The 13,065-nt window shown below is 36.5% G+C and overlaps 1 protein-coding gene across 4 annotated transcripts in view; it reads left to right on the forward strand.

Moving 5' to 3' along the window:
* Window positions 1–13,065, forward strand: part of vn (membrane-bound neuregulin protein vein) — a 137,652-nt gene that overhangs the window by 21,860 nt on the left and 102,727 nt on the right. For all 4 annotated transcript variants that reach the window (XR_012412255.1, XR_012412254.1, XM_073980854.1 and 1 more), the window contains exon 2: window positions 7,961–11,155. Coding sequence is in view for 2 of the 4 variants with exons in the window: in XM_073980854.1 (XP_073836955.1) it covers window positions 9,052–11,155 (2,104 nt within the window). In the remaining 2 variants the exon portion in view is untranslated. The remainder of the gene's footprint in view (window positions 1–7,960; window positions 11,156–13,065) is intronic.

A 13,065-nucleotide genomic window follows, 5' to 3' on the forward strand; every position in this document is an offset into this window, starting at 1 on the left:
CTCTTTAATACATCGCAAAAGCATTGGAACGCTCCTTCAGGCAGTTTTGGCCTTGAGAAGATGCAAACTATTCGGAAAATATCGATAAATGACATTGTGCTACAAAATTTGACCCGAAAAATATTCAAGCGTTATAATGCAAAATTTTATCGTGTTGGGATCCATGGACAACGTAAGTGCCTTTAGTTCGTTTTAGTCACTTCGCTTTGTTTTTTTATATCGGTAAAAGTAGTGAAAATTTGGCTTTCTTACATATTCAAATTTAAACGGACATATTTTCTTTTTTTCACAACGGATATCTATTGATCCTTCTTCCTTTTAAAGGGGCGAATAATATCTTTCGAACAAGTTATTATTTTCTTAAATCGGTTAACAAATGGCTAGGTTATAGTGGCTTAAGTCTGAAAACCCCTACAAAAAAAACTATAACTGAACTATAACTGAATGTCCCATCGAAGCTTAGGCCTGCCAATTCTGCGTGCACCGCCATGTGGCATGTATTCATACGCCTTTTTAGCGGGTTCATCATCACTCATTCTTATGATATGGCCTAGCCAACGCAATCGTTGCATCTCGATACGTTTAACTATATTCATGTCTTTGTATAGCTGATATAGCTCGTGGTTCATACGACGTCGATATTCACCGTCAACGCAAATCGGCCCGTAGATCATTAGAAGAATTTTCATCTCGAACACACCAAGCACTGCCTTATCTGCTTGCGCAAGTACCCATGCTTCGGAGCCATACATTAGCACGGGTAGTATCAGCGTTTTGTATAGTGTTATTTTTGTTTGACGAAATGTGGCTTTGTTTTTAAATTGCTTACTTAAACCAAAGTAGCATCTGTTGGTCAATACAATTCTTCTTCTTATTTCACAACTGATGTTGTTTGTTGTGTTTATGGCAGTGCCGAGGTAGACGAAGTCTTTAACTACCTCAAAATTATAGGTACCAACTTCCACAGTTGGTCCGAGCTCTATAAACGCTTTGCGCGTCGACACCAGCAGTTTGGTCTTTTCGCCGTTTACCACCAGATCCACTTTCGCAGATTCTGCTTCGACCTTCCTGAAGGTATCAGTTACTTCCTTTACTGATCGTCCCATGATGTCTATGTCATCAGCATAGGCAAGTAACATGTGCCTATTGGTGTAAATTGTGCCATTTCTTTTGACATTTGCGTCTCATATTACTTTTTCCAGCAAAATCTTGAATAGGTCACACGAAAGGCTGTCTCCTTGTCTGAAACCTCTTTTGGTACTGAACTTTTCGGAGAGGTTCTTTCCAATTTTAACTGAAGATCTAGTATCAGTTAAAGTCATCTTACAAAGCCGGATGAGCTTTGCGGGGATACCAAATTCAGACATTGCATGGAATACCTTTGGATCGGAGGGGACTGCCGAAAGCTACTTTATAATCGACAAAAAGCTGCTTTATAATCGATCTGCATCTCTTGGGTCTTCTCCAGGATTTGCCGCAGGGTAAATATCTAGTCAATGGTGGACTTGCCAGGTCTAAAGCCACATTGGTATGGTCCAGTTATTTCGCTGACCATTGGCTTTAGTCGTTCGCATAATATCCCTGACACTATCTTATAGGCAATAGGGAGAAGACTTATGCCCCTATAGTTGGAGCATACAGTCTTATCTCCTTTCTTGTGGACGGGACACAGGATGCTCAGGTTCCAATCTTTGGGTACGCGTTCTTCCTGCCAGCGCGTCGCCTCCGGTTTTAAACAGCTTGGCTGGTAAGCCATCGACTGCTGCTGCTTTATTATTCTTCAGCCGGATGATTGCTGTTTTTACCTCATCTTGGCCGGGCTTTATACATTCTATACCATCTTCTGGGATTGGAACCGTGGTATCATCGTGTTCGCTACTATTGGATACCAGCAGATTGGAGAAATGTTCCTTCCATATCCTGAGTACGCTATCTGTATCTGTTACCAGATTACCTTGCTGGTCTCTACAGGAGGATGTGCCTGTACCGAAGCCATCTGTTTGATGTTTCACTCTTTGGTAGAATTTTCGGACTTCATTCTGGCTACTGTACATCTCGATTTACACACTCCCGCTTTTCTATTTCTCTCTTTTTCATGCGGAAAAGACGTTTCTCTTCTCTACTTTTCTCCCGATATCTCTCTCGTGCGCTACGTGCGTTGCTACTGATTGCAAAGTAGCTCTATATGCCACATTTTTCTCTTCAGTAGCAGCACGGCACTCCTCTGGTCATACCATGAATTCCTTTGTGGAGGTCTCTGGTATACAAGTATGGATTTTGCGGCTGTTTGCATGGAGTGGGCAATATTTTGCCATTGTGTTGTTATGTTATCGGGACAAAGAGTGCTCGCATTAAGCAATTGGTCTAGTTGAGTGGAATATGCTGTGGCTATCTGTTGTGTTTGCAGCCTATCGATGTCCAACTTCCGCGTTGTGACTGTTCGTGCTTTATTTGCAACGTTTAGACGGGTACGTACCTTTGCTGCAACAAGGTAGTGGTCCGAATCAATGTTTGCGCCTCGGAACGATCGTACATCCAAAACGCTTGATGCATGTCTTCCATCTATTACAACGTGATCAATTTGATTTCTTGTTCTTTGATCTGGCGACAGCCAGGAGCCCTTATGAATATCGATATGCTTAAATCTGGTACTGCTAAGTACCATGTTTTTTGCAGCTGCAAAGTCTATCAGCCTCATACCATTGTCAGATGTTTCACTGTGGAGACTGAATTTACCGACTGTTGGGCCAAAGATATTCTCCTTTCCAATTTTGGCATTAAAATCGCCTAGAGCGATTTTAATGTCATGGGCAGGGCAACGGTCATATGTTTCTTCCAAGCGCTCGTAAAATATATCTTTGTTCTGTTCGTCCTTTTCTTCAGTGGGAGCAAAAGCGCAAATAAAGCTGATGTTGAAGAATTTAGCTTTTATTCGAAATGCAGCAAGTCTTTCATTCACTGGGGTGAAGCTGGATATCAGATGTTTCAGTCTCCGACCAACTACGAATCCGCAGCCAAACTCTTGCTTTACGTCATGGCAGCTATAATTCAGTGCTTTACCTTTAGGTGTTGTTGTGACGCCTTTCCAAATCCATCGTATTTCCTGTATGGCAGTAATATCGGCCTTGTACTTTTAAAGTACGTCTCCCAATGCGAAGACTGCACCTTCTCTATAAAGAGTGCGAACATTCCAGGTGCAGATTCGCAGATCTTGATCCTTAAAACGTTTGATCCTTTCGTTTTTTCATAGTATGCTGTTTTTTTCTAGGGAAGTGTTACTAACCCGACGCCCAAACCCAAGTTTTTAACGTTTTTATGGGTGAACGCGCGGCACATGTTAGTTCACTACCTTTAACGGGTGTTAAAGGCAGTTCCCCAGGTGACACCACGGGGAGGTCAGTGTCCACTTGAGATGAAAGAGGGACCAAGATAAGTCCTGGGCTTTGCCATGTTAAAACCGGTCAGGACCGTTCCTTGGTATCTTCCATCCCCTACGTCACCCAGCGGGTTCAGCTAGTATAGTATAACATATGAAACTTAAAATATAAACTTAACTCAAACTTGAAATATAAAATACAAAATATAAACTATATAAATATAAAATATAAAGCATAAATATAAAATAATAAAGTTGTTTAAATAAGATTTTAAAACAACGACTATGGGATTAAGTCTGACTATTTTGAAAAAAAAAAAAATAAATAAATAAAATATAAAACGTAAAGTTAAATATAAAATTGATTTTTCATAAATTTTTTAAGAGGGCTCTCACCTCGACCTTTTCTTTCTCAAGAAACCCTTATTGGTCTGCCGATTGGCAACACCGCCAGTTGCTAGTTCTCCTTTTGGCACTTCTCCTCCTATCACAATTGACTTGGTTATAGTTTGATGTATTTTGGGAATATACTTGTTGTTGCTGGTGTGTTGAATTCTCGTGATTTTAGCAAAACGGCCAAAAACACCAACAAAATTGTCTTAAACTAGACACATTAGTGGCGTCTGTGTACGCATTGACGTCGTTTGTCGGTACTGTCGCATTGGAAAACTGTGAAAAATCGAGGGTGTCCAGGCGTATTTGAGGAAAAAAAGATGATGCCTCTTTGGCTACGTTGTCGCCACCAACCCCCCAAGATTTTTGTGAACACCCTACCCTAATTGAGCATTCAACATAATTATGTTTATCATGATCATTAATGCAATTTCTTCCCGAAGCCCTCTTTAGTTTCTACCTCCAAACATAAAAAAGAAGTACATATTTTTGTTCGCGCCACTTTGCCCCATTATAAACTTCTTGTAGATATTGGTGTTGTTGTTTTTTTTTTTTAATTTTTGTATTTTGTTTTTATTTACATTACGCGTGCCGTCGCCCAGCCAAAAAAGAAACTCCTCTCCCCCTAGTCTTCATAATCAACATCTGTTTTCCTTGTCGTCTAGCACTTCTTCTTCTTCCTCTTCAAGAGTACTTTTTTCACTAAAACAGAACACAAGATCTGAATATTGGAATATTGTATTTGTTCTGTTATTTTTATAAAAATATCTTCTTTTCATTTAAAAGAGAAGAAAATATATATGAGAGGATAAGGATATGTGTGCCTGTGTAAGTACACGAGACGATACAGAACATTTGTATTTCAACAACAACTGAAAAAAAAAATAAAATCAAACAAACGATGTAAAATTCCCGATGTTTATGATCAGCCGGTACGACTCACATAGATCTTGTTTGTGTGGCATTTATGGGGGATACTTTAGGGGGAGTTCACATATATTTATGTACATATATAAATATGTAGACGTCGTCGAGAGAAGGATTCCCCCATATTTTTGCAGACACATTAATGAGCAGCAGATAATAAATAGAAATTGTTTGTAGTTTACCAAAACAGAAAAAAAATCAGGAAAAATTCTAGAATTCATTCAAATTAACTTCAGCCGACGGTCTGGAGTTTATTAAAGTTAAAATAAAAAAATTCTTACATATTTTGTCTGGATTTTTTTTTTTTAATTGAAAAACACTTAAAGGGTTTTCTGCTGTTTCTATAGACGATGTATCATCAAAGGCATTTTTCAGAAGTGATATCTGCCTATAACACTTGCGATTTGGGGATATAATATAATAATTATAGTGGATTTTTAAGTAATCAGGGATTTGTATAGAATATCTTTGAATTGCGATTGGTGTCGTAGCCGCGGATTTTTAAGAATATTTTTAAAAGCCATAATTATAGATTAAGGACATTTTGACAGATTATAATGGTGAATATTTTCAAATTAGTCTATACATTAAGAAACTATTTTTTAAGAAATTTATAAGAATCATTTTGAATATTTTTGTGGAATCATCAATAAATAATCGTGATTTTTTAAGAATATTTTGTTAAGGAATTTCCATATGTATAATCGTGGATTTTTAAGGAATTTTCAGAGTCATAACCGCTGATTTTTAACAATTTGTGAGAGAAGATTTTGTACAAATATTTTGATAGCAATAAAGGTGGACAAAATATTTTTTACACTTATCAATAATCGTGGATTTTTTAAAAATATTTTTGAACACCTATCAATAATCCTATCAATAATATTGGATTTTTTAAAAATATTTTTGAACACCTATCAACAATATTGGATTTTTTAAAAATAGTTTTGAACACCTATTATTGATCGTGGATTTTTTAAAAATAGTTTTGAACACCTATCATTGATCGTGGATTTTTTAAAAATAGTTTTGAACACCTATCATTGATCGTGGATTTTTTAAAAATAGTTTTGAACACCTATCATTGATTGTGGATTTTTTAAAAATAGTTTTGAACACCTATCATTGATCGTGGATTTTTTAAAAATAGTTTTGAACACCTATCATTGATCGTGGATTTTTTAAAAATAGTTTTGAACACTTATCATTGATCGTGGATTTTTTAAAAATAGTTTTGAACACCTATCATTGATCGTGGATTTTTTAAAAATAGTTTTGAACACCTATCATTGATCGTGGATTTTTTAAAAATAGTTTTGAACACTTATCATTGATCGTGGATTTTTTAAAAATAGTTTTGAACACCTATCATTGATCGTGGATTTTTTAAAAATAGTTTTGAACACCTATCATTGATCGTGGATTTTTTTAAAAATAGTTTTGAACACCTATCATTGGTCGTGGATTTTTTAAAAATATTTTTGAACGCCTACCAATAATCGCGGATTTTTTAAAAATATTTTTGAACACCTATCAATAATATTGGATTTTTTACAAATATTTTTTAACACCTATCATTGATCGTGGATTTTTTAAAAATAGTTTTGAACACCTATCATTGATCGTGGATTTTTTAAAAATAGTTTTGAACACCTATCATTGATCGTGGATTTTTTAAAAATAGTTTTGAACACCTATCATTGATCGTGGATTTTTTAAAAATAGTTTTGAACACCTATCATTGATCGTGGATTTTTTAAAAATAGTTTTGAACACCTATCATTGATCGTGGATTTTTTAAAAATAGTTTTGAACACCTATCATTGATCGTGGATTTTTTTAAAAATAGTTTTGAACACCTATCATTGATCGTGGATTTTTTAAAAATAGTTTTGAACACCTATCATTGATCGTGGATTTTTTAAAAATAGTTTTGAACACCTATCATTGATCGTGGATTTTTTAAAAATAGTTTTGAACACCTATCATTGATCGTGGATTTTTTAAAAATAGTTTTGAACACCTATCATTGGTCGTGGATTTTTTAAAAATAGTTTTGAACACCTATCATTGATCGTGGATTTTTTAAAAATAGTTTTGAACACCTATCATTGATCGTGGATTTTTTAAAAATAGTTTTGAACACCTATCATTGATCGTGGATTTTTTAAAAATAGTTTTGAACACCTATCATTGATCGTGGATTTTTTTAAAATAGTTTTGAACACCTATCATTGATCGTGGATTTTTTAAAAATAGTTTTGAACACCTATCATTGATTGTGGATTTTTTAAAAATAGTTTTGAACACCTATCATTGATCTTGGATTTTTTAAAAATATTTTTGATCACCTGGCTATAATCGTGGAATTTTTAAAAATATTTTTGATCACCTGTCAGTAATCGGGGAATTTTTAAAAATATTTTTGAATATTATTGATAGGTGTTTCAACATATTTTTAAAAAATCCAATACTCTGTCTGACGCCTGTGTTTATTGTAAATGACTTGGCCGCTTGACCTTTGAAGTGGACTTTGTTTGCATGAATCTCGAAATTCCCCAGATATTCAAGGCCACTTCGTTAGTATTTTTTGTAGTCTTTTCTATTTTCCATATTTCTCCCTATATTGTTAACTTGTTCATCATCCTTTTACATTACCATTTTCACGATTTAGAAAAATGCCCAAAAATTCCTCCCAATTATTTCGAATGATTTTGTTTTTCTCTGGAAAACAATAAACTTAATATTGATATATTACACAAATCTGTGTATATTCCTCATAATATGACACATAATGTCAGAAATTATTTTTATTATTGTCATGCAAAACCATCAATGACAAGACAAGAAGAGAACAACTATTAGACGCCCCCTTAATATGACGAAAAACTCACAAAATAACACGGCTGATTTCCGATTGTGATGTGGCTGGCTGTTTGAAAACGAAGAAGAACACATAACAAAAAATAATAAGATGAATGCGTACCTGGATATGTGTGTGCTGAGTTTGTAGTATTTATAGAGTGATGGCTTTGGCGGTGGCGACGGTGATGATGGTGCGCCCCATCAAAAAAACGGCAAAAAAACGGCGACACTATTCACCGGTTGGGTGTCGGTGATGATGAATTTGTTATGGTTCTAATTTTATGTGACTATCTTCTATCTGTGCATGTCTGTCCGTCCGTCCATTTGTCTGTCTATATAGCACGAGTGTATATATAATTTTAATATGTGTTTCTCTCTTTTTTTAATATTTCATTTCAGATTATAATATTCAGTCATTTGAATTACCAAGAAGACAAGCCAATGTTTGCTTTGGCTGATGACGATTCACCAAAAAACAAAACCACAACAACAACGACACCACCAACAACAATAATAACGATGAAAATCATGAATCAGTTTAGGGGAATCTTGAGAAAAATCAAAAAGTGAAGTGAACAACGAACGAAACGTAGAATTTTCCCCATCAAGGCACCCTCCTCTGAATTGAATTTGTTTAAAAATTTGCGGGGGAAACGGTGCTGGCTGGCATTACAATTGAATCGACGCTTATTAGTTGTTCTTTCTGTTCAATTGGAATTCAAAAAAGAAATTTGGGAAAATGACGCTATTGCTTGATCGAAAAAAGTGGCTAAATTGTGATAAATTTCTAAGAAAAATTCCAAAAATGTATGAACGCAATCGGTAAAAGAAGGAAAACGGTTAATGAAATTACGACGACGAGCACACACACACACACCACAACTAAGTGAATTTTTTTGTTTAAGTGAAATGCCGTGTAGTGCAGTGCCAAGAATAAGAAAAATTATCTAAGAAGTGAAAGAAAAAAATTCGAAAAAAATTACAAGTGAATGAGTAAATCAAAGAAAGCACACACCCACAGCATCCGCACCACTAGCACCAGCACCACCACCACTTTTCCTCAATTGGCCCCAGCGACATAAGTGGTAGAAAGGTGCAGCTGCATTCAATAACACCCTTCGAATAGATCGCAAGATCACAAAACGCATAACGGTAACGCATCTAAAAAAGAAAAAAATAAAACGAATTTGAAATTTTCCGTAAAGCAGTGAAAGTGTAAGAATGCTACAAAATATTGAAGTGAAAAGGTGATGAAAGGTCTCCTCGAAACCAAACAAACATCCAACATCCCCATTTATCCATACCTCTAAACAAATCTAAAATTTTTCAAAGAAAAAGAAAACAAGCGAAAGAAGTAAAATTAGTGTGAGTCGGGAAACTTGGGAAACTTCATCGTCGAATTTATTTTTTCAAAACCCAAAAAGAAAAAAACAACAACAACAAAACAAACACAGACTTTTGTTCAATTCGCTATCAATTGCGGAAACGCCATGAATGCGCGAATATTGCGCAAATGGAGTATACATACGAAAAATCTAATGTCTTGCTCAGCGTGTTCACTTGTGGTCGTTGTACTGCTGCTGCTGCCGCTACTACTTGTCACATGTGCACCAACCCTAGCATTGGCAACAATGAACCCATATCCAACAGCAACACATACAACAACATCGTTGTCACCGTCACAGTCCTCATTGTCGATGGCAAATGCAGCATTGCTGCCGTCAGCATCAGGCGCAGCACTCGTAGTAGCCGGAGAGAAGAAACAGCAACAACCTATGCCAAAAAATATCCATCATGCAGTAGTAGTAGCAGGGGAGCGGGAGGGGGAGGAGACACGACAAACATATATGCGGCCAACGACAACAACATCGCTGCCGTCACTGCCGATGACAACAATATTTGCATCAATACCAGCAACTTCATTATCATACCAACAACAGCCAACAAAATTATTGGCAACATCATCACAACCATACCGACGAAGTTACAGCAGCAACAGCAACAGACATCAGGCGTCACAACGGGTGGAAGTGGCCAACAATGGTGGCGACATTATGGCCAGAGAGTCATTTCCGGGCTTTTACACACAGACACGAAGAAATCGGCCAGATGACATACAGCCAACATGGCCCTTGTTGCCTCAGCATGCTAGTGGTAGTAGTAGTAGTAGCAATAGTCGGGGTAGTAGTAGTAGTGGTGGTGGGCTATTGGCCCCAGATTGGCTACACACAAATAAGGATATACTCAACACCCATACAAACACAAATAACAACAATAATAATAAAAATGCGGGGTGGCCCAAAACCAGCTCAAATCCTTTGGAGTCGTTTAACGACCATGATGAGGTCATAACAGTTGATATAGGCGTTGACGCCAACAATGATTATGAGGACATTGTTGATGAAGATGAGGAGGAGGATGACAATGACTTTGATGGTGTCCAAGATAATGATGATATCGATGATGATGACGAGGATGAAGATGACACAACATTATTGACTGATAATAAATATCATCAGGACAATAAGGCGACAAGACTAAATACCAGAGACATAAAAAGGCGTCTAGAGGATAGAAGGCATACTTACAGGCAGCATTATTATCAACAACAACAGCAGCAGCAACAATATGCTGATAATCCTCCATCCCATCCCCCCAAAGTAATAGAAGAAAATAATGTAAGAATAGCAAGTACTCAACTTCGACCCACCACCACGACCACAACAATCTTTTCATCACCAAACCATAAATCGTTGAATACAATGATTGTTGGTGGGCCACCACCAGCAACAGCAACATCAGCCGATAAGGTTTTCGACATCTCCAATATCTTAAAAGTAAACAAAATTAAGTCATCAGCCGCCAAAGCACCCATACGATTTGTTATAGAATCATATGAGGTAGCACCCCTCTCTCCAAGCTCCATCACTGGTGGGCAGCAGCAGCAACAACGATCAGCCAAACAAACTCCAATGCCGCGGCATTTAAAACAATTGCGTAGCAGACATGCGGAACAACAGCAGGCGGCCCGCAATAGACGTAATAAACGTAATAAGCAAGACATGTCCTCTCACACCTCCTTCTCCTCCTCCGCATCCTCCCCCAGCACCAGCTCATCCTCATCGTTGTATTTTCGTCACCAACACCACCACAACCACAATAATAATTTAAGAAATCAACGACTGCGTAATAAACATGGCCGACGCTATTGTTCGGCCCGTGATCCAGCCCAACTGGCCTTTGAGGCACCCACCGTATTCGAGGGTAAAATTGTCTCTATGACACCCGATCGCCGTATGAATTTCTCCGCCACCGTTGAGGTGCGCGAAGTATTTAAACAACAGATTGGCTATCGTTTGCAAAAATATCTGCGCCTGCAATTCGCCTATCGCAACAGCAGCGGTGAATGTGACATCTATCGCGAACAATTGCGACCGCGTGGCCTGGTCAAAGGTGATACCATTGAACCGGGCCGCATCTATTTGTTGTTTGTCCAGCAAATTGACATTGGCAATTTCACCATACTTGGCCAACCGATAAGGAAGACCAAACGGGTTGTTGAAGCTGTACGAAATGCTGTGAGTGAAAATTATGGTGAGTGTGAAAAATAATTTAATTACTTTTTTTGTTTTGAATACATGAAAAAAGAAGATGGATTTGAGCGGACAGATCCGCTTCTTTTTAAATCGTTTCTCTATATCTAATGATTTATTATACATATTTTTTTAATACCACACAAAATGCAACATCTTTTTGCATATTATGACTAAAGTTGAACTATGCCCGAATTCTAAGTCCATTACACATCAGTACACATTTGATAGATTTTATTTGTAAAATGACTCTCAATCTCTTGTCGCCATTACGTCAGATTGACATATTCGAATTGTCGTTTTATTTGTTGGGTCTTTTTTTGAAAATAGATTTCCATGACAATTTTTGGCTGGTCAAGGTTATTTGAACAAATGTTTGACAAAACAACAACGAATTTTGAATGTGTGAAAAACATGGGTTTGCCATTGCCCATAAATATGTCATCAATTTTAATGGCTTTCTTGTCTTGCGTGGATTTTAATTAATCTTTTTATTTATTCAATGAAAGAAGGTTTTCAAATTAATCCATAAAAATAAAAACTAACAATTTTCCGCCAGACTTGAAAGAAGGAATATAAAAGAGATTTCCAAAAAAGGAAATTTATTTTTGAACTCTACGCTACAATGTCACATTTTAGGCGTGGATATTTAAAATAATTTAAGAATATATTAAAGAACTTGTCTAACCTTGTTTGTCCAACCAAGGTGTGAATATTTTAAAGCATGTTTTCGCAAACAAGGCGTGGATATTTTAAGGAATTTTTAAAGCCACTTTTTCCCAAACAAGGCGAAGATATTTTAAAGAATTTTTCAAGTTACCTTTTACCAACCATGGCGTGGATATTTTAAAGAAATTTTCAAGCCACATTTTACCAACCAAGGCGTGGATATTTTAACGAATTTTCAAGCCACATTTTACCAACCAAGGCATGGATATTTTAAAGAATTTTTCAAGTTACCTTCTACCAACCAAGGCGTGGATATTTTAAAGAATTTTTCAAGTTACCTTCTACCAACCAAGGCGTGGATATTTTAAAGAATTTTTCAAGTTACCTTCTACCAACCAAGGCGTGGATATTTTAAAGAATTTTTCAAGTTACCTTCTACCAACCAAGGCGTGGATATTTTAAAGAATTTTTCAAGTTACCTTCTACCAACCAAGGCGTGGATATTTTAAAGAATTTTTCAAGTTACCTTCTACCAACCAAGGCGTGGATATTTTAAAGAATTTTTCAAGTTACCTTCTACCAACCAAGGCGTGGATATTTTAAAGAATTCTTCAAGTTACCTTCTACCAACCAAGGCGTGGATATTTTAAAGAATTTTTCAAGTTACCTTCTACCAACCAAGGCGTGGATATTTTAAAGAATTTTTCAAGTTACCTTCTACCAACCAAGGCGTGGATATTTTAAAGAATTTTTCAAGTTACCTTCTACCAACCAAGGCGTGGATATTTTAAAGAATTTTTCAAGTTACCTTCTACCAACCAAGGCGTGGATATTTTAAAGAATTTTTCAAGTTACCTTCTACCAACCAAGGCGTGGATATTTTAAAGAATTTTTCAAGTTACCTTCTACCAACCAAGGCGTGGATATTTTAAAGAATTTTTCAAGTTACCTTCTACCAACCAAGGCGTGGATATTTTAAAGAATTTTTCAAGTTACCTTCTACCAACCAAGGCGTGGATATTTTAAAGAATTTTTCAAGTTACCTTCTACCAACCAAGGCGTGGATATTTTAAAGAATTTTTCAAGTTACCTTCTACCAACCAAGGCGTGGATATTTTAAAGAATTTTTCAAGTTACCTTCTACCAACCAAGGCGTGGATATTTTAAAGAATTTTTCAAGTTACCTTCTACCAACCAAGGCGTGGATATTTTAAAGAATTTTTCAAGTTACCTTCTACCAAC

The sequence above is a fragment of the Musca autumnalis genome, unplaced genomic scaffold (genome assembly GCF_047663935.1).
Source record: "Musca autumnalis isolate F117 unplaced genomic scaffold, ASM4766393v1 scaffold_4, whole genome shotgun sequence".
Taxonomy (NCBI): domain Eukaryota; kingdom Metazoa; phylum Arthropoda; class Insecta; order Diptera; family Muscidae; genus Musca; species Musca autumnalis.